Source organism: Equus przewalskii, chromosome 7 (genome assembly GCF_037783145.1).
Source record: "Equus przewalskii isolate Varuska chromosome 7, EquPr2, whole genome shotgun sequence".
Taxonomy (NCBI): Eukaryota; Metazoa; Chordata; class Mammalia; order Perissodactyla; family Equidae; genus Equus; species Equus przewalskii.
Genome location: NC_091837.1, coordinates 53,784,914 through 53,807,823, shown reverse-complemented (window position 1 = coordinate 53,807,823; position 22,910 = coordinate 53,784,914). Strand labels below are relative to the sequence as shown.

The following is a 22,910-nucleotide window of genomic DNA, read 5'->3' as shown; positions in this document are numbered from 1 at the left end:
AGGCTCTATTTTAATAAAAAATATTGAGACTTATGTGTAAAGCATTAGGCCAATAATAGTGCTGATCTATAGAATAGAGATGAGTAGGAGTTCCTATTCTCAAGAACATATTAATTGGACTAAGGTGGGGGTGCAAACTTATTTTAATGGTTTATTCAATTAGTTTTTTTACAAAATGTAAAAATAGTAAGCACATTATGTTCACTGTGTAGTATTAAGTTATAAATTAGCTGAGAAATACTCGGCAGAGCACTAGGCTTTCAAGATGAGTACAGCTTAGTTCTTACTATGAACATGTTCCCAGTTCAGTGTGTGAGCCAATGATGACTCAAGTAGTGTCTTGAGAAATCAAAGGACAATATGGCTACCATTGTCCACAGAAGCCACAGCAAATTTCGTGAGGAGGATTCTTAAAGGATAATAGGAATTTTTCAGGCAAAGAGGAGGATAAAAGTATTTCTGTCAGTGGCAACAGAATGTACCAAACAGACATGAAGGAGCGCACTTAGTGGGTTTGATAAAAGAAACGGTTAGGAGAGGAAGCCAAGGAGGTGATTGATGACCAAATGTAAAACCTTTGTATTCTAAGGATAAATATACGCTCTTTATGTAAGAAATCAATTTTATTTTCAACTGGATATTCTGTAGTGACATTACTCATAATCTCATACCTTTTAGTTTTGAAAAACACCTCAACTTATCATCTGATACAGTCACCAATCTTCACGGAAGAATGACAAACCACTATTTTGTCCTTGTAGCAATGGTATTTGTGATCTTGGAAGTGTGTCTGCTAATTCAAGTTCACACAACTAGCAGAAAGCAGATGTTAACTGTGTATCATAAAGATTGCTGAAATAAATTTTTAAGTGAAGACATAACCTATTTTTGATTTTTCTTAGATGGCAGATCTTGCACTGGAACATTAGTAGTTCTTTTGGAAGATGATAATGACCACCCACCACAACTTGAAAAAGAAGCGACAATTTGTCGACATAATAAAGAGTATGCTGTTCTAGAACCTGTAGATCCAGATGGACCTGAAAATGGTCCACCTTTTCAATTCTTTCTGGATAATTCTGCCAGCAAACTTTGGACTATAGAAACAAAGGATGGTGTGTAATTATATTAAATCTTGTAATCAATAGGAACTCAAGATGGCTGATGGTCTTGACTTTCACCTTAGTTCATTATACTAAATAAATACTCATGTTAGGAAATTATTTTATTGATCCTAAAAAAAAGGAAAATGGCTTTCTTTTAATAAAGCAATGAATAATATATTTATGTTAAGTTCAGACTCTTGTTCCAAATATCTTTTAAGAAAATATATACATCTATTTTAAGATAATATTTGAATAACATGTTAAGTATAGATTATTCTAATATAAATGTAGAGCAATATCAATTATTGTTTCTGGTTTCTTGAGAAATCAAAATAATTTTTAAGAAGAAAAATGAATCACTAGAATTCTTTTCTAAGCTAAATTACCACCTTCCCCCCAGGAATAACAATTGGGAAAAATATAGCTACTGAAATGTCATATCAATATATATTCTATCTTTTTCTCCTAGGTAAAACTGCCATTCTTCGTGAACGGCAAAATCTTGATTATAACTACTATACTGTGCCTATCGAAATAAAAGATAGACATGGTTTGGTTGGAAAACACATGTTATCAGTGAGAGTATGTGACTGTACAACTCCATCTGACTGTAGAATGAATATTGTCGATGAGAGAGATGTTAAGTTATCAAATGTAATACTTGGAAAATGGGCTATTCTTGCCATGGTGTTGGGCTCTGCATTGTTGTTATGTAAGTATAACTATCTAGAATGTGTCAGCTGAAGTTTTATCTAATATTTTTTGAAAATGTATATGGCAATTCTTTATATCAATGACATTTATAGCCTTTGGTAAATGTATCCTTTTAAAAATCTTGTACATACTATATGACTTGGCGTCCTGAGCCACAGAAGAAGCATATGAGGGAGAGCAGATTAAATTGAAAGCAAATTTCAGAGGTGTAGCCTTAGTTCTTCCAACACTTAGCTGTAAGACACTGGATAAAAAATTTCCTCTTCTTTGAGCTCATTTTTTCCATGTGTAAAATGAAGAGGTTGGATAAAATTATTATTAAGATATCCTTCCATACAAAATATTATAGTCTTTCAACCAGCCAAATATACATAGTGAATGCACCAAAAGAACTAGTGATAACAGAGTAGTTCCAAAATTTACTTAAATGTTACTAATGAAGCGATGTAGCATACATCTTAAGACTCCAATGAGTGGAAAATTGTCTTATGGTGAACCACTGAGGAAAAGTAATGTGTACAGAGGATGCTAAGATTTTGCCTTCTGCAGACTGTGTTTTGGAGATACAAAAGTGGCAGAAATCATTGCCCACACTTCCTTCATTCCTTCTTTTCTTTCTTCCTCTCTCCATCCCTTTCTTCCTTCCTTCCTTCCTTCCTTGCTTCCTTCTCCTCTTTCTTTTTTAACAGTCTATTGGACTACACACAACCTCTTTGCATTTACAGACTTTTCCCATAGTCTTTGCTGTGTGCTAATTCATTGATTTGAGTTTCAGATTAAGCTGGATGTTCCTCTTAGCACTATATTAGTTGATGCACACTTTCAAAACTGGGCACTGAGTTTATATAATTGCCTTTCTTGTTTGTACTTATGCCAAATGCTCTTTGTTTTGTGGTTCTAAGCCCTTTGAGTGTGTTCTATATGGATTTTAAATATCAATAATACTAGCTTAAATTTCAATTAAATGAAGTTACTATTTCAGTGTGGAGGAAATAAGAGAAACTTTAAATTAATTCTTGATCTGGGAAGAAAGCTATTACTAAACTATGCTCACTTGATCCTTCTTAATTTTTATTGATTTATTTCTTACGTAGCCTAATAATATAACCTCACTAAGACAAAGATGGTCTATATAACAATACATTTGTTAATATTCTGTTTTAAATTTTATGACCCAAAGAGATAATTTCTGGAACAAATCTTTTAAAATTCTGTGAAGAAACTTTTAGAAAAATCATATGATTCAAATGATTTAATATATACTCAGCATGAAAAAAATACTCTTTTACTTAAATATTTTCATTTTTTAGGTATTCTGTTTACGTGTTTCTGTGTCACTGCTAAGAAAACAGTAAAGAAATGTTTTCCAGAAGATGTAGCCCAGCAAAATTTAATTGTATCAAATACTGAAGGACCTGGAGAAGAAGTAATGGTAAATCAGACTTCACTTTCCTTTGAATTGTATGGTGATCCGATGATGACAATTGATTACTACATAATAGTAATAATAATAATAATAATAGCTAATGTTTATTGAGCATTTACCATGCCAAGCAGAGTTCCAAGTGCCCTGCACATGTTAATTCATTTAAACTCCACAGTTGTATTGCATTAGTTTCCTAGGGTTGCCATGACAAAGTACCACAAACTGAGTGACTTAAACAATAGCAATGTATTGTCTCAGTTCCAGAGGCGACAAGTTGGAGATCAAGATGTTGGCAGAGCCATTCTCCCCCTGAAGGTGCTAGGGAACGATCTGTTGTTCCAGGCCTCTCTCTAGCTTCTGGTGGTACCCGGGCTTATGGCAAGATAAATCAGATCTTCATGTTGCATTCTCGCTGTGTGCCAGTCTGTGTCCACATTTCCCCTTTTCTTGTAAGGGCACCATCATTTTGGATTAGGGACCAACACTAATTGAGTTTGAACTTATCTTAATTTAACTAATTACACCTGTAATCTACAATGTCTCTATCTTCAAGTAAGATCACATTCTGAGGCACTAAGGGTTAAGACCTCAACATATGAACTTTGGAGGCGACACAGTTCGACCCATAACACCCATGATATGGGTACAATTATTATCTTGACTTTCTGTATGAGGAACTGAGAGGCACAACAAGTAAGTGGTTTGCCTATGGTGGGAAGGAAATGAAAGCAAACTGTTAGTTTCAATTTGCTTCATCATTTTATATGTCTGATTTTATTTATAGGAGGCAAATATTAGACTCCCCATTCAGACATCCAACATTTGCGATACAAGCATGTCTGGTGGCACCCTTGGTGGCCAGGGAGTCAAAACACAGCAAAATTTTGAGATGGTCAAAGGTGGATACACTTTGGATTCCAGCAAAGGAGGTGGACATCAGACCTTGGAATCCGTCAAGGGGGTAGGACAAGGAGTAACGGATACTGGCCGATTCACATACACCGACTGGCACAGCTTCACCCAACCTCGGCTTGGTGAAGTAAGTGCCAAAGTCTTTAAGCTCATATTACATGAAAGTTAAACACTATTTATAAATCAGGATTTCCTGAAAATTTTCCTCCTTACACCTGGAACTCTTCGCCTTTTTAACGTTGAATTATCACAGATATGGATGTCAGGTTCAAACCCAGAAAGAAAAACGATCTTTTAAAATTCAATTTTTAAAATGAGGTTTACAAAACTTTCTCTAAGAGTGGCATATGTAGATATGTTTAGGAAGTATGAAAAGACTGATAGCTTCTTCCCTAAAAGTTACCAGGAAAATCACCTGGAGTGAAATATTTGCTATAGAGTAATGCACAGATCATAAATTAGAAACATCTTTCAGTGTGTTGAATCCTTCACGTGGTTATGAAGTCCTGGCTATCAACATCATCCAGATAGACTGTTAAGCTTTTATTTGGGGTTTTAGTTCCTTATTTTATGTTTAGATTAATCAATATAGGTTAATACTAGCCAGTTTAATGTAGTACCTTATTATAGCTATATGATAGCGTATAAACATAAGAATCATAGACTATATTGGTTTCAGAGATACAAAGAAGCTACAGAGGTATATTTCAACTATACAAATCTTATGTTCAAATGGGAAATTGTTAGTTGTATGATATATGCATAGCTTTAATTTTTATAAATGTGTTCACTAGGAGCATCTATATATTTGCTACATTTTAAGAATGAATATAATTCAGACCAATCATGTGCATTTTTTATATGTAGGAATCCATTAGAGGACACACTCTGATTAAAAATTAAACAGTAAAAGGTAAATCAAAGACATTATTTTTATGTTAGTATGTTTAGGTGTTTTAAAAGAAATAATAAAATGTGTTCTTTTGTGATACAGAAGGTGTATCTGTGTGGACAAGATGAGGAGCATAAACATTCTGAAGACTACGTGCGCTCGTACAACTATGAAGGAAAAGGGTCCATGGCCGGCTCGGTAGGCTGCTGCAGTGATCGGCAGGAAGAAGAAGGACTTGAGTTTTTAGATCATCTGGAACCCAAATTTAGGACGCTAGCGAAGACGTGTATAAAGAATTAAATGTGCCTTTAATAGAGTACCATCTACAAATGCCTATGTAGGAGTGTATTGAATATCAGATGGTAGCAGCATCTGCTAATGTGTTTATTGGAGGTAAACTTTGAGTCATGTATAGATAAGGATACTATAAATATGAAGCTCCCCTAAATTCTGCTTGTCTGATATGACTTCCATGTTCTCTAGAAATACAAGTTTCACTTGTTAATTTTCTTTTATATGCTTGTATATATTGCCCTTTCTGGAATGTACTATGTACTTTCTTGCATCTTCTATTTGAAAACTTGTTACTTCGTACGCTATGGAAGAGTAGGTGGGAGAGCTGGGTGTTGTGGAGGCTAATGAAAAATGAATTTTTATTTTAGATGAAAATTAAATATTTTCTCCAAAATCTTGGGGAGAACTATTTAGAAATATTGTCTTTGGTGACAGAGAATTGCTTCCTCTACCCAAGTGGCTATGTATGGAAGGATTTTTAAGTATTCTTTGGTGCAGTCTTCAATTTGGTAAATAAAAGCTCATTTCTCCCTACAATTTTAACTTGTGGAGGTGTACCCAGTACTGTTTTCTTTCAGGAGGCTTCAGAGCTTTGTCCTTGGGTCTCTGACTATGTGAATGTGTTATCAGGTTCCTACAGCTTCTAGGATTGTTGGAAAGGCATGGATTAGAACAAGCTCACAGCAGTTTGAGCCACAGAGATTTCATAAGGCTCATATGAAAGAATTTCCATGAAAGAATTGCAGCCTTAATACCAATGGGTTGACTCAGACCCACAAATATGTTTTGTTTTTACATAATGAGCTATTACCTTTTAAAAATACAAATACTTGGCAAGAACATGCACTCTCTAGTTTGACACAGGGCCACCATCTTCAAGCATTTGTGGAACTAGCCCAGCAGGTATGAGGCTTGCAACCCTGATACGCAGTGCTTAGGCCTTTGAACATGCTAAAAATTGAATGGCCATCCATATTGGAACCTAAAGCTCAATCTACATTAATTTACTTTAAGAAAATCAGAAATAAAGAGTTTGGCATATATATGTTAAAAAATTAAAATCTCTTAAAATTACATTTACCAAACATTTGTTGAATGATGGATAAATGAGTGAACACATAAGTTCATAAATTATTTTGAATGCATAATATTTTAATAGGATATTATATTTTATTCCTTTAGAAAAAAGCCGTGTATTTAAATAATATTTTAATAGTCTTTTGTGCCAAACTCTATAGATTTATAAACAATAACAATATATATCACATGGAAATTTCTCATTCAGACAAAAACTTTTTTTAATCTATTAACTAGTTAACTATTGAGAAAATGAGCAGTTGATTTTTAAAACTTTTGTGATTAGCCTCCTCATTCTCAGTTACAGTTTCTAATTAAAGGTGTTACTTGATACGACATTGGATATTAGAGCAGAGGAAAAAAGTTTGAGTAAGTAAGATTTTATTTTATAAGGTGTCCACAATGTATGCTTTTCATAGCCTTTGTGAGTAAAATAATTTTAGGGGGTAATACAATTCTGTTGTCTGATGTACTCGTTACTCTAACAATGACACCAGTTTTAAAATTTTAAAATATAATCTTATATTTCAGATATAATTTTATAGAAATTTTTATAGAAATTTTAAAATATATATTATATTTTGAAATTTTAAAATATATCATTAAAAATTTAGAAGTATATTGTGCTAAGTTATATTCGTGAATATAAGTGCAGAATGTTTTCTGAGCAATTAAAAATCATTAGCCAAACATTAACTTTTGTGTTTGTTTATGTATTCATATTTCTTCCATTTGTTTAATTATGAAAGAGAGAATTTATATCTGAACATAAAGTACAATTAAAGGCCAGTGGAAGATTTCTTGGTTAGCAAGAGAGGACACTCTAAGAGTGCTACCAGAATTATTAGAAAGTGTGGGAAATGAATCTGCATTAAGCAGTTTTGGCTAATTAAATGATTTCAAAATATCATTAAAATTTATCTCACAGAGGAACTATGACTGTTTTATGATATACTTAGGAATTTCAAAGTTATTCTCTGTTTACACTCAAAATTAAATGTTAATTTTATGATTGATGAAATTCACAAAACTCCACTGGACTATTTACAAGTTTAGTTTTGTAACAAAACTTTGTACTTTATGGATTGTTTTATATAAGTTAATTGTCGGTAAATTCATTGTCACTTAGTTAATCATGAATTTTTTTTATAATTAAATCTATAGTTAGGGAAAATATACAATTACATTTTCCTTATCTTGATTCAGATCTCAAACTATTTCATGTGAAAAAATTCCATGGAAGCACCAAGATAGACAAAAATTGGCATAACTGTTATAAATGAGCTTTGTTAAACAGTTTCTTAACTTTACTGAGCTTTTCATTCCTCCTGAGTTTATTAAAAATATTTTATAAAACGATATCAACGCATATGTTTACTTTTAGAAAATGGAATATGCTATGCTATTTGGAAAATATTCACAATATATGTTTTAGAGTTGAGGATTTTTATTTTCATAGAAAAGAAAAACTAACTCAGTTTTTGCAGTGTGTTAGTTATGAGTTCTGTACTAGCTGAAAATCCTAAATTAGATTAGGGTAATGAAACAAACAAACCATGTATATTGCTGCATCTCTCTGGTCTCTTTTATTTGCTTTTCTAATAAATCCGAAGGAACATTGCATTTGGCCAGATACTGCATTTGTTTTTCTACTTATGTAGGAAAAAGAAAATAGAACACAGCAGAACATAGCATTGCTAAGAATCGATAGACCCTTATGTATTTTGTAGGGCCCAATAAAAGTAAGCACGCATAATTTTTAAAAACTCTTTGAAAGGATGGTGTTGCATAAAAAATAAAAACCACACTTAAATCACCTCAAATCCTAACCACTAACAATAAAATAACTATTTTCAAATATATGGAGTAATTTAGTATATAAGGAGCATTAAAAAACAAATGTGTGAAGTACATTCATAATACACATTTTGTGATGATAGATCAAATTATTTTAAAATGTCTACTTCTTAAAGTAGGTATTTTTATTGATAGGAATAAAGTGTGCTTTGATAAAACCAAGCTATAGAGTTAGAAGTTTTTTATTTCCTAACTTTAGAGAAAAAAAAAACAATTAAAAACAAGTGTGGCCTTCCCCCATATTTGGCCTGAGAATACATAGGATTTCAAAATTTTTCATATTTAGTTGTCAGTATGTAACAATTAATGCCTGAAATTGTGGTGTTTTTGTTTGCCCATGTTTAGGGACCTTTAAATGCTATAACATGGAATTATTAACATTAAAAAGAAACTTCAAGGCTTTCTTTGAGATATCTGAGGTTTTATCTAGAATTCATACCCAAAAATTCATGTAGAATTATTTTGTCAAGTATAATTCGAGAAAAACTAAAAGGAACCCTATAGTTCAAAGTGGGAATGAAACAAATTCCTTGTTTTAGCTTTACCTCTCCTAAATATATAGAAAACTGAGGAATTAATGGGTGGACGACATTTATATAGTTCATTTATATAAAACTTAAGACCCAGGTTCACAAGGACATTTCGTCCGCAGTAGGCGTTCTACAACAGGGAGAGGTTGCTGTTCTACACGCACTCTATTTCTCTCCTCTGAGATCCCCACTGAGATTCTAAATCAGTGGTTCTTGAAGTGTGATTCCTGGACCAGCAGCATCAGCATCCCCTGGAAGCTTGTTAGAAATGCTAATTCTTGGATCCCTCCTCAGATCCATTAAATCGGAGACTCTGAGGGTGAGACCCTGCAGGTGTTCCTAACGTGCTATCAAGTTCACCTCAGTACTAGCTCCTTGCTACTCTGAGTTGTTCACATGACCTGAGAGCTTGGGAGGAAACTGGATTCAGGCCCCACCCCAAACCTGTTAGATCAGAGTCCGAGTTTTGACAAGATCCCTACGCACATGAAACATTGATATCACTGCATAGATGATCCTTTGAGACGAAACCTGCAAAAACTAATAGGTGAACAACACAATTAGTCAATTAGAGTGAGTGACACAGGGGGCCTCAGGCAGTAGGTCTACAGCTGACATGTGGTAGGGAAATTTGTCCCAGCTTACCTGGTGACCCAAATTCAAGATCACCTTGCCTCTTATCACAAAGCAGAACCCCCCACTCTGTGTTTTTATGTACCTGGATAATTGATTTTCCATGAAGTTTGTGGCTAACAGTGCCGTATATGAGAGGATATACAGTGACACAGAAGGTAACCAAGTTTAGGTTAATGAAATGTTGTTACCGAACCAGGTTTGTTTTGCCCACTGCACAGTATGCCAATCACTGAGACGACAAATTTTGCAGCAGAGAAAGGGTTTATTCATAAGGCAGCCAAGTGAGGAGACAGAACAAGTCTCAAATCCACCTCCCTGAAAATAGGAATCGGGGAAATTTATGGGATAAAGGGGCAGGGCGGTCTGAAGCGTGGGGGTAGACGATCGGAGATAAGGAACAGTGAGGTATTTGACGATCTGCACAAGCACGGTCAAGCTTCACAGCTCTTAATAGATGGGTGTTCACAAAGTGGTGGTATTAGCATAATGTCAGGGTGAAGTTTTGGGGCCCCCTGACATCAAAGGGGTACCTATCAGACATTTGAGCAGGTCCACTTGATGGGTCAGTGGTCTCTACTGGCCTGAACTGGACAAGGAGTCCACTTTCAGTTCAGGAAAAACAACTTAAGCACCCGTTACCATGGTGACCCAAGCATCAGAGATGTTATCTTGTTACCGAACCTGAAGTGAGTTCGCTCACCCGTTGCACAGCAAGCCAATCTCTGACACCGGATGTGGTGGAAGAAAGTACGAATTTTATTTTTGCACAGCGCTGAACAAGGAGAAAGGGCAGCAAATGCTGAAATCCCAAACTCCCCAAAAAGCTGAAAGGAAGGGTTTTTATTTGGGGTTTTAGGTAGGGGAGGGGGAGCACATGGCCTTGCTGGTCGGAGTTTTCCCGCCAGCCTGTCTTTGGCCTTGAGACACTTGCAGAGAGGAGGGAGCCCGTGACCTTGCTGGTAAGCAGCTTTCCCACCAGCCTGTATCTCTTTGTGGGGAGGAGATGATCCAGGTGCTTGTCCTTGACGGTGTCTGTCTTCAGGGAGGATTGTGGATTCTGGAGCCAGGAAGCCAGAGAGTAAGCAGGAAATGAGTGTTTTGGTTTTAATCCCATATATGCTGAGTTTAATGTGGGGAAACTGATATTAGGTTTGGTATCAATCTATAAGGATCCCAGTGGGAGTGTGGGAATATATTGCTTTCTACCTGACTTTTAAGAAGCTGCAGCACAGCTAACAATGGATGGGGAAACCATGAAAGGCTACAGTTAATAACTGCCTGGAAAAAGAAACCAGTTACTAGCTAGCTAATCATTAATGGCTACCTTGCCACTGGTTTCAACGTTCATTGCCACTTTACTTAGCAAATTTATCTTGCTACCTCATAATTAAGAAAAAAATCACATTTTGACATTAATTTATTTTTGGTCAGGCCTATCCAACAAATTAACCAAATCACATTTAAAAACCAAACTGAATAACCCTGACAGTTTAAAACAACACACTTGCAGTCTCCTGAGATCATTTTGGGACATAGATGTCTTCATGTATTCTTTTCTTACTGAGCCAGTTTATCGCCATGTATGCTTTTAATGTTTTATTTTTCTGGGTGTAGCTGACTTTGAGTATCATAGATATGGCTAAGAAACTGTCAGGACCAGTTGTGTTAATATTAAGTAACCATATTCTGTCATGATTATTTCTACTTGTTTCAGACTGGGAAATCAGGCAGAAGAAAATTAAGACCAATTTTCAGAGTTGTTTAATTTTAATTTAATATTAATGTATTCTTAATAATAGATATAAAATAATATAAGTATATAATATACATAATTATGAAGCACGTTGAATATTAATATTAAATACTAATTTGATATTTATACTTAAATATACTTAAACATTAAAAGAACACTTGCCACTGACAAACACATGTCCCTTGGCATTCCTTGGGTGTCATAGCAGAGACTGCTGGCTGTCTGCCAACTATCTCCTAATCTAGTTCTTTCTTAGAGATGAAACTCTGATTTCATTTCGGGCTGCTGTTTGCCAACCCTCTTGAATGAAGTCTAACCTGTCCTAAATTGTGGGCAATGAGAAGTAAGTGAAATGCTGTGTAGGAGATATTCTGAGTAGGTGTCTTAAAGGAGCTGATTCACTTGAAAGATGTAGGGTTTTTCTTTTTGCTTCCCCCAATTGTATGTCATGATCTAGAATACAGATGTGATGCCTGGTGCTCAAGCAGCCATCTTGTGATGCTTCAAATAGGAAGCCATGAGCCATTTGTTGAGAATTGTGGAGCACAAAGATAGAAGGAGCCTGGATGACTTTGTGGAGCCTCCAAACCCGCCCTGGACTTCCTGCCTCTAGACTTATTCACTTGACTGAATAAATCTTTGTGTGTTTAAGCAATGAAATTTTAGGTTTTCTGTTAAATGTAGCTGAATCTAATCTGATAGAAGGAGAGAATGAAGACTGGATGGAATTAACTGATTTACCTAAGTCATAATTTAATAAACTTCATCTGCCTGGGTACTCATTTTCTTTTGGCTAAGATTTCAAAAATGGTTAGTCATAAAGATATTTCAGTGTTCTCTAAACAGACGGAAATGAAGTGAAGTATTAATTATTTCATGGAAATCAAAGAAGAGTGCCTTTTCCGGGTGACTTGAAAATACTCTTTTCCATGTTCTCTAAAGTCAGAAGCCTGCCTTTGTAGGAAGCCATAAATCTAGGGGTAAGGCAATCTGGATTCTTCTATACTGTTATATGGTCTTAGGAAGTCATCAAATCTCATTTACTTCAATCTCTTCAACTATAAAAAGGATTTTATTTATTGATTTTATCAGCTAAACTGTGATGTTCTTCAAAGCAAGGATGACATTTTATTCATTGTTGTATTCTTCCTTACACCTGTGCTCGACAAGGTGGGGGTTTTTTCATGTATATGTGGCATTTAATATTTAATTGATGCATTAACTTAAGAATTTAAATGAAAAAAATCTTCCCTAAAGACACACATTTTAAAATTTAGCATATTGTTTCCACTACTTCATCCTCTGTCTCTACGAATTGTGCGATCAAATCGGAGTGTTCCCTTGAGTCTGAAAGATTGGACATTTGGTTGCATTCTAATAGCCTGAGGCATATTCTCATTTTTCAGTTAATTAATACCTAGGCAAATAAAAGTAAATATCACTTATTTTCTTATTAATTAATCTAATGAATTTTCACCACAACTTAAAACTTTTTTTATGCCTACTTGAATAGACTTCAAAATGAGTAAAGGTGAGTTTAACAAACACAGGAAATTACAAAAGTTTCAGCATGTGACAAAGAAGACAATTTTACGGTTTTGCTGTATGACAAATGGTGATTCCAGATACTAATTGAGTTAGTTGAAATTGTGCTGTTCCACATTAGAGGCTATATAAAAAGATATTTTTTAAGTGATCTCAGTGAATTGGCTAGAACTGGCATTAGACTACCTGGTAACAGAAAGAAATGTGGCTTAAACAAGGGAAAAGTTTATTTTCTCTAGTGTAAAACAGGTTCAGAATCTTGGTCTCATACGGAGGTTTCTTAATGTCATCAATGTCCCGGCAGCTTTCTCTTTTCTGCTCAACCATACTCTGTACAAACTGCTTGAAATCACAAGACAACCGATGTAACTCGAGCTGTCGCGTCTGTATCTATAGCAGGAAAAAAGGGGAAAAAGGAAGCCTTTCATTTAAGGGAACATTTCCAAAAGTTCCTTCCAACAACTTCTGCCTACATACCCTTAGGAGAACTTAGTCACATGTCCATTTCTGTCTACAAAATAGAGTGAGAAATGTGGTTTTTCAGCTGAGCAAGTCAGTTGAGCAAAGTCAGGACACTGTAACTAAGGAGGATGCTGAATAATGATGTGAGATAATCTGGGAGCAAATATGCATAGGAGGAATACTATTTCTTCTTCTCTCTTTTTTTTTTTTTGGTGAGGGAGATTGGCCCTGAGCTAACATCTGTTGCCAATCTTCCTCCTTTTTTTTTTTTCTCCCCAAAGCCCCAGTACATAGCTGTATATCCTAGTTGTAGGTCATTCTAGTTCTTCCAAGCCGGAAGCTGCCACAGCATGGCCTAAGTGGTGTGTGGGTCTGTACCTGGGATCTGAACTGGCAAACCCGGGGCCACCGAAGCGGAGCATGCAAACTTAATCACTCGGCCACGGGGCCCTCCCCAAGGAATACTATTTCTTATTCATAACCAATGTAACCCTGCCCCAGGTCAATATGATTCTTAGCAAAATATTTCTTTCTTACATAACAGGTAACACACTGTGTAGTTACAGTGGAGAGACATCCTCTTTCATTTGCTAAGTTTTATAAAATATCACAGGACAAAAACTTATTTTAAAAGTCACATAAATAAAATATAAATAAAATAAAATAAAATGAAAGTCACATAAATAAAACTTCAATTTTCTTCACATAAGTAAAGCCTGATTGCATCCTCAGGTCAGATGTGGCCTGCAAATTTTTTGGCAGGGGAAGGTGAGGGGGAAAGATTTTACAGTTGAGAACAATTATGAATAATTGCTACATTAAAAATCAGGACATTTTGCCCAAAATGCAAATTTGTGACTTCTTTTGAAAAATTCTCAGGTCTGGTAACATTAAGTCCATTTTCCCAAAGGCCACCAATTGGCTGGAAGTGACAAGTGGCTTTCTCAGTGTCCTCTACCAGTGCCAGTGCCCTCTGAAGTTTATCACTGAGGTCTCAGGAAGGCTGTCAATTGTCGCTTATCATGATACTTGTACTGTTGTTTTCTGAAGGTAGATATGGGGGAAAAAAGAGACGTATTTTCTATACTCTTATCTTTCTCAAAAGCAGAATAATAAAAAGGGCTGGTCTTTTCAACCAACCTGACTTAGGTGTTATTATTCCTATTTACTAACAGGAATACTGAGGCTGAGAGAGGTTAGCTGACTTGGACAAGATCAGACTGCCAGGTTCTCATAGAGCCAAGATTTAAGTGAAGTCTGACCAGCGATTGCCCCCGAACATGTCTCTTCAAATGGCCTTCTCATGTCCGTAACACAATGAAAAACAATGTTTATAGCTTCTTAATCCTGAATGAAAGATATACTTCCTAGGAATTTGTGTTAAATATTTCATTCATTTACATCCTTCTAAAATGTAAATTTTGATCTCCAGCTGGGAAATTTCTGTGGGAAGGAGGGAGCCACAGCACAATCTTCCTCACATCAGAGCAATCATCTCCACACCAGAATCGATGGGTTAAGTAGACGGATGGCTTACATTTGGGGTTACCCTAACTATCCACATACTGATGATAATCAAGTTTCCATCTCCAGATTGGACATCTCTTTTGAATTCCACATCCACATCGCTCACAGAAATCTCAAACTCGCTATCTTCAACAGCAAATTATCTAACTCCACAAACTAGCACTTCCCTGCTGTCTCCATCTTTGTTACAAACAGTGTCATCCACTCTCTGTCCAAACGTGTGTCAAACTCAGAATTCTGCAATTATCTGAGCATATGAAGAATAGAAAATTAATGGACTCCAGAGAAGACAGATTTATAAAGCAAAGAACTACAATACTGTGGTGAGATAACAGATAACAGAGGCACATATCAGAGCCTGTATGCACACAGACGACTCTCCATGCTTTCCCCACGTGGGGAAGTCCGGGAAGGCTCCCTGAGCAAGGTGGAAGGAGGCACTGTAGGTGAAGTGGAAGGAAGGATCCCCAAACGAAACAAAGCCAAAAGCAAATAACCAAAAGCAAAACAAAACAAGCAGAAAACAAGAACTATTAGAGTTCCGAAAAAAACCAATTTGGAAACCACTATTATGGAGAGTGGGTTGGAGGGGTTGTAGAGCTGGAAGACCAGTGAAAATGGTCCAGATGACAGACGAGTGATCAAATACAGCAATAAAGCTGGAGATTGATGGAATGTGAGGGGGAGGCGAAGAGAGGGTGTCTAGGATGACTTCCTGGTTTCTTTCTTGAGTAAGTGGGAGAATCACAAAACCATTAACTATAACGAGAAGAAAAGCAAAGCGATTTTGTTATGGAAAGATAATGACTCAGTTTGGGACATTTTGAACTTGAGGTATTTGTGGGAGTTCCAGGAAGGTACTGCCTATCTCAAAGTTGGAAAGAAAGGACGTACTTGATGCTACCACCTCCACTCCCACTCTTTATTGCTTAATATCCATGTAATCCATCGCCAGATACTGGAAATTCATTTACAGCAGGGACCACTTTTTATTTAGCTTTATATCTAAGTGACTAGAGGTATAAAAACTTTTCTCTGTATGGATATTCAGAGCATCTTTTCTTTCCTCTGTTCCATGAGGACAACCTGGGCATTCCCCCTTATACCTCCTTCCTTCCCTCCCTCCCATTTCCCCCACACCTCAACCCCACTCTAGACTCTAGGGTTTTGTTAGGAAAATCAAGCTAGTCAGTAATATGCTAGTGAGGATTACTACTGAGTGCAACAAAATGAATGTGAGAAAGAAGGATGTGAATTATATCTCAATAAAGCGCTTTCAAAAAAAGAAAGAGGAGAGAAGAGAAAAAAAAGAGCTCAGAGGATAAGGCAGTGGTTGATTTTATTTTACGCGATGATGGTTTTGATGAGAAATAGAAAGAATAGAAATGGAAAGTATAGAAAGAGAAATAGGAAAAAGTTACATTTAAATTTTCAGGAAGCAGCAGCAAACTGTGTAAGGGATATGGAGAAGCTTAGCTATGGGAAGAAAAGATTTTAAAGATAGTTTCCGTGTATTAAGAATACCTCCTGAAAAGGTTAGAAATGGTGTGAAGTACTTGGACAGGATTCTGTTTTACTGACTGTGTTTACTAGAAAGCTCCCTCTGCTGAGAGTAGACCTGGGTAGGGGCAGGCAGGAACACTCACACAGCTAGCCTGGTAAATGTTTATCGAGTGGTTAGCTTGTTTGGTTTTTTTGAGTTTTATTGAGGTATATTGACAAACAAGATATATACATATAAAGTGTACAATGTGATGATTTAATATACATATGCTTCATGAAATGACTACCAGAATCGGGTTAATGAACACATCCAACAACTCATATAGTTAACTTTTTTGGTTTGTGCGTGTGATGAGAACACTTGAGTTCTGTTTTCTATGCACAGTTCCAGTACCCAACACAGTATCATTAACTAGAGTCACTGTGTCGCACTTAGATCCCCAGAGTTATTCATTTTATAGATGAAGGCTTGTATCCTTTGACCAGCGTCTCCAGTCTGCCCCACCTCCCAGACCCTGACACCACATTTTAATCTTCATCAGGATATCTCTCTATATCTATAGCTTGCTTGCTCTATCTATCTATCTATCGTCTGTCTATCATCTATCTCTCTGTCTATCTCTTTCTGTGTCTATCCATATCTGTTAACTGGCTTCCCCAAAACTGATGAGGTGAGCAAATTAACCATAGTTAAATAAATTAACCCCTGCTGTTACTTTCTCTGGAGCAAGCTAAGTAGAATTATCTATACGAAATGCAGCTTAATTGCAAATCAACGCTTGTAATTAGGAATTCTGGGACTTGTTATTTTCAGTTTGAGCCTCATGTTTATGGCCACTGTTTATTAATGCTTTGCATATGCTTTCTGCAACCAGAAACTGCATGAAACTCTCATGTCTCATTTTCAGCGGTTCTGAAGCATAACAGCGTCTGTATGGGGTTTCTTCTCAGAGGCTCGTGTGTAAATTTCAGGTTTGCTTATAACCAATATTCTACATGTGATTATCTTAAAGCCACATCATAATTTGTTAATCATTAGTCTGTGGATTACAGGTAGTTGGATAGCATATATATATTTATTCAACAAATATTTACTGAGGGCCTGCCTTGTGACAGGCACAGCTGTAGGGCCTGAAAGCAGAGACCAATCTAAGCCCTCATGAAAGTTACATTCTAACACAGAGACATGGATCAAGAAAGAAAAATAAGTAAAATGTGAGAGCTGGACGGCAGGATTGAGTAGTTTGTAGTAGACCAATGCTCCCACTGAGACTAACTAGGAGGCCTGGATAAAATGCAAAATCCATCTGTTGAGAGCTATCAGCAAGCTGCAGAATCAACAAGAACTGGAGAGGCTAGTATTCCAGAGAGGCGAGCACCAAAGAAAGGTGAATTTATCTTTTGTAAGATAACTTCACTTTTTTCCCAGGGAACATTTGAAGATACTGGACACAGGTTTGTTGCTGTTAGTGCTGTCCAGTCGATTCTGACTCCTAGTGACCCTGTGTACAGCAGAGCAGAGCCCTGCCTGGTCTTTTTAGGTCATCCTCTCACCTTCCAGTGCTTTATCAGACTATGCTCTGCTGCTATTCATAACGTTTTTGTGGCCAATTTTTTGGAAGTGGGTGGCCAGGTCCTTCTTCCTAGTCTATCGCATTCTAGAAGCTCCAGCTGAAACCCATCCACTGTGAATGATGGCATAGCTTTCAGCATCACAGCTGCCACAATGTGACAACTGACAGACAGGTGGCGTGTTTCCCTGATGGGGAAAGCAACCCTGGTGGAGGCAGTGAGAGCACTGAATCTTAACCTCTAGACCACCAGGGCTGGCAGCGAATCCAGGCTTGGCCAAAGCAGAAGGCCACTGCTTGGGAAGAGAGAAAGTAATGGAGATTTTAGCAATTGCGTGGGGCCAAAGTGACAAAATTAGAGACTGGAGAGATTTCTCTGACTTAAGGTTTCCCTTCAAGATATTTGTCGAGTCCTAAACCTTCATGGGACAGGAAGCTAACAAACTAAGCCAAACCTTCGTATAAACAGAAAGGAGTTTCCACAGTCTCAGGAAAAAAAGGTCTCTAGGGTGAAGGAGCCACAGTAAACTCACCAGGCTCTTAGTTAAAAACCCTAGAAAGTAATCAGAGCTTTGAAATTGTAATGGGAATGCCTAGAGAAGGCCTCACTGAGAAGGAGACATAAGAGTCAAAACCTAAAGGAGGTGAGGGAGCAGGCAGTGTGGCTGTTTTGGAGAAGAGTGGTCCATGTAGAGTGGAGGGCCAGAGGAGGAGTGTGCTTAGCTTGTTCAGGGAACAGCAAAGAGCCCAATGTGGCTGCAGCACAGTGTGTGAGGGAAGGGTAGGAAGAGTCGGGGTCACAGAGATCATGGTGGAGTGTGCAAGGCCATATGAACCACTGGAAAATCTTTGGATTTGATCTAAATGACCTAAGAAGACTCTATTTTAAAAATGTTTTCATTTTGGAATCATTCTGGAGGAGTCTGGGTAGACAAATGTCACGATCTGACTGCTGGATTAAAAAGAGACCAAAATGAGGAGTGTTGGCAGTTGAAAGACTAAGTAGGAGGTTTTGGTTTTTGTTTTGTTTTTTTGAGGAAGATTGGCCCTGAGCTAGCATCTGCTGCCAATTCTCCTCTTTTTGCTGAGGAAGACTGGCCCTGAGCTAACAACCATGCCCATCCTCCTCTACTTTATATGTGGGACGCCTGCCACAGCATGGCTTGCCCAGCAGTGCTATGTCCACACCAGGGATCTGAACCGGTGAACCCCAGGCTGCTGAAGCAGAACGTGCGGCTGTGCCACTGGGCCAGACCCCAATTAGGAGGTTTTTTGAGTAGCCCAGGCGAGAGTTGACAATGGATTGGACTGGGATGGAGATGGTGAGGAGGGGATGAATTCCAGGTATATTTTAAAGGTGGAGTTCATAGGACTTATTGACAGATTGGATTCAGAGTATAAGACAAAAAGAGGAGCCAAGGAAATCTACAAGATCTAAACAATTGAAAGGATGGAGTTGCCACTAATTGAAATGGAGTTGCCATTGTGGGGTGCGCATTTTTCGTGGAGAAGTTCAGGAGCCCAGAATTGGAAAGATTAACTTCGCATGTCTACTAGACGTCTAAGTTAAGATTTCATGTGGCAGTTGGAGCCTGGAGTTCAAGGGAGAGGGCTGGCATAGAGCTTTAGATATGCCAGTCACCAGCATGGAGATAGTGTTTAAAGCCAGAAGCCCAAACGAGATCAACAAGATAGCAAGAGTAGACGGAACCAAAAGAATGGTCCAACAACTGTGTCCTGGGGCCCTCCACTAGTAAGAGAGAATGGAGAGGAGGAGGAATCAATCGATGAGGCAGAGAAGAAAAACCAGAAACCAAGTGAAGAATGTGTTTCAAGGACGGGTGTACCAACTCCGTAACTAAGACAATTAGATGAACCTGAAAAACGCCACTAACTTTAGCAATACAAATGTCTCTGTAACCTTTGTAAGAATACTTTTAGTGAAGTGGTAGGAGGGAAAACCTGATTAGAAAGGGTTCAAGAGATAATGAGAAAAGAAACTGAACACAGTAAATATAGAACAGCTTTTCCCAGAATTTTTTCCATAAAGGAGAGCAGAGAAATGGGGTGTGATAGCTAGAGAGAGAAATAGGATATGGAAACGTACAGATTTCTGAGGGGTTTTTTGTTTGTTCTTTTAGTTGAGTGTAGTTCAGTTTATTTACCATTGGGGAAGACAGAGATGGATTAAACTGACAGTGCAGGAGAGAAGGAGCAGAGCTGCTAGAGCAACATCCTGGAGAAGGTGGGAGGAGATGGGAATGAAACCCAAACGGAGGAGTAGACAGTACCCACGAACAGAGGCACTTCTTCCACAGTATAGAAGAAAAGAACATGTATATGGTACAGATGCAGGCAGGTGGGTGGATGCCACGAAGCCTGTAGAAGTTCTCTTGATAATCTCTATTTTCTTTGTGAACTAGAAAGCTAAGTCAGTAATTGAAAGTGAGGATAAAAGAAGATGTATAGGAGGTTCGAGCAGAAATAAGGAAGTATGAAAATATTGCCAAGGAGAATGGGGAAGTGAATGGGTTAGGCAATTAGACTAAGACTGCGGGGCAGTACTCAGGGTTGCTTAAAGTAAAGATCATGACCTTAAAACGAAACTCTGGAACTTGTATATGAGTTTCTCTCTAGCCACATTCAATTGTGAGTGTGTAGCAGCTGGGAAGGTGGAGAGATACACTTAATGGGGGAGTGACTTTTTTTTAATAAAGATTGGCCCTGAGCTAACATCTGTTGCCAATCTTTTCTTTTTTCTTCTCCCCAAAGCCCCCCAGTACAAAGTTGTACATTCTAGTTGTAGGTCCTTCTGGTTGTGCTACACGGAACACCGCTTCAGCATGGCTTGATGAGCGGTGCCATGTCCACACCCACAATCCAAACCAGTGAAACCCTGGGCCTCCGAACCGGAGCTCGTGAACTTAACCACTTGGCCATGGAGCTGGACTCTGGGCAGTATCTTTGACTCCCCGGGGAGAATCAGCTTCCTAATTTTTGTCAGTCTGACGGGTGTATAAGGATATTTTATGATTTACATATACATTTCTGTTTCTTAAAATACACTTTGTAGGCTTTGAGATTCCTCTGTGGTAAAATTTCTGGTCACACTCTTTGCCCATTTTTTTCTATTGAGGTTCCTATCATGTTTCTATTGATGTTTAGAAGTTCCATTCATGTTCTAGATATTATTCCCTTGTCTGTTTTAGTCATAACTAATGTCTTCTCCCAATCTATCATCTATTAACTTTATTCATGGTGTCCTTTGTTGAATAGAAAGCCTGAATTTTAACATGATCAAATGTATCTTTTTTTAATTTGTTTATGGTTTATGCATTTTGGGTATTATTTCAAAAATCTTTCTCTACCCTGGGTCACATGGATGTTTTCCGATATTGTCTTCTGTTAACTTCATGTCTTTGTCCCTCAAAAAAGTTTAACCCATCTGGAGGCCACTTTGCACGTGGTGTTAAGTTGGGAATCAGTTTTGTTTTCCTCTAATAATAAGACAGTTTTCTTGATGCCACGACTAAATAACTTCCGCTTTTCTCAATGGTGTGCGTTAGCCCCACTTTTATGAGACATTCAGCTCCCATTTCGGCACTGGTCTCTTTCTGAAAGTTAAAACCCATTAGCCTATTTGCCCGTTCTGGTGCAAAAATCACACTAGAAATTCTTGGTAGGCCCATTTCACATTTTAATAAATGTACTGATACGTGTCCGTCAAGTTTGAGAACAGATTAGAAAATCCCACCCTGCTAAATTTGAACCAAGACATCACTTTAACATGCCAACAAATATTAAAAATAGAAAAAGAAGGGGCCAGCCTGGTGGCCTAGTGGTTAGGTTCATGCGCTCTGCTTTGGTGGTCTGGGTTCGCAGGTTTGGATCCTTGGTGTGGACCTAGCACTGCTCGTCAAGCCATGATGTGGAGGCATCCCACATAAAGTGGAGGAAGATGGGCACAGATGTTATCTCAGTGCCCATCTTCCTCAAGCAAAAAAGGGGAAGATTGGCAACAGATGTTAGCTCACGGCCAATCTTCCTTACAAAAAAAAAGTAGAAAAAGAAAAGCAAAAAACTATTTACCAAAAAAATGCTCAGGAATCATTCATTCATTTACTCACTCATCCAACAAATAGTTATTAGCTGTCTACCATGGGCCAGGATTCATGATGCATAGCGCTGGGGACACGGCATAAACCAAGAAACACAGGTCACTGCAGTCAGGAAAATGTACCGTCTTTGGTGAGAAGTATTAATCAAATAATTACTCAAATTTAATACTGTAATTATGACAAGTGCTTTAAAAAGAGGCAGCTGTTTAATCAGGAAGATTTGACCTGGTCAGAGAGGAATTGATCTGATAGGGGAGAAAATGAAAGTTGATATTTTTATGACAGGTGTGAATTAACCAGGCCAGAAAGACGGAAGAAAGTTCCAGATCGAGGAAAGAACATGTACAATGCGCCTGTGGTAGAAAGCTCCTCCTAAGTGTGAAGGTCTGAAAAAATAGAGGTGTGTTTGTGTGTGGCAATGTTTAGAAGTCAGAGGGAGCAGGAGGAGCCAGCCAACAAGAATGCATAGACACAGCCAGCAAGCGAAGACAACAGCAGATGCTGTTGTCAAAACCAAGATCAAACGTTCTAGATGAGGTTATCTCACAGAACGTGAGTTTCTCGTCTCTAGGCCTATCTAAGAAGAGGGTAACATTTCATAATCCACGAACAGATTTAACAAGTGTTTTTCTATTGGTGATTTTTCATCCTTATGGAATGCTGTTTATGTATCCTTTTGCACTTAACTTGAGATTAATCTCTTTTCTTTTACAAAGGAGTCAGCACGATGAAAATCTCAGATGGAGAGTGCCTCTTGTCCTACCCAGTTATTTTATACACCCTCAGGCAGTTCCTTGAGCACGTCCCCTTTCTGTCTTCTTTGCCACAGCATCTCAAAGCCAAGGACCATGCCTGAGACATAGTGGATGCTCAATAAATACTTGTTGCATTAGTTGATCAGTAAAGCAACAAATGGAAATTTTGTAGTTTTAAGGGTATCTTCATTCACAGCACTCCTAGGGGGCATATGTCAGTGGCATCTATGAG

The 22,910-nt window shown here is 37.6% G+C and overlaps 1 protein-coding gene and 1 long non-coding RNA gene across 5 annotated transcripts in view; both read left to right on the top strand.

Annotated features, from left to right (window-relative positions):
• The window catches only part of DSC1 (desmocollin 1), a 30,515-nt gene extending 23,398 nt beyond the window's left edge, over positions 1 to 7,117 (top strand). The window contains exons 12-17 of one of the 2 annotated variants that reach the window (XM_008506549.2): positions 903 to 1,115; positions 1,576 to 1,818; positions 3,131 to 3,252; positions 4,031 to 4,285; positions 5,026 to 5,071; positions 5,153 to 6,788. In XM_008506549.2, coding sequence (XP_008504771.2) covers positions 903 to 1,115; positions 1,576 to 1,818; positions 3,131 to 3,252; positions 4,031 to 4,285; positions 5,026 to 5,061 — 869 coding nt within the window. In that variant the 3' untranslated portion in view covers positions 5,062 to 5,071; positions 5,153 to 6,788. Of the gene's footprint in view, positions 1 to 902; positions 1,116 to 1,575; positions 1,819 to 3,130; positions 3,253 to 4,030; positions 4,286 to 5,025; positions 5,072 to 5,152 lie in introns of both variants that reach the window. The other variant, XM_008506548.2, reaches the window with a different exon arrangement.
• Positions 7,118 to 9,801: 2,684 nt separating this feature from the next.
• On the top strand, positions 9,802 to 11,975 carry LOC139084529 (uncharacterized). Of its 3 annotated transcripts, none has more exons than XR_011541973.1 (2): positions 9,802 to 10,403; positions 11,655 to 11,975. It is a non-coding gene; the product is annotated as an uncharacterized lncRNA (long non-coding RNA). The 3 variants fall into 3 exon arrangements; XR_011541974.1 differs by having other exon boundaries at positions 9,802 to 10,522; XR_011541975.1 differs by having other exon boundaries at positions 9,802 to 11,540.
• Positions 11,976 to 22,910: the final 10,935 nt, after the last annotated feature.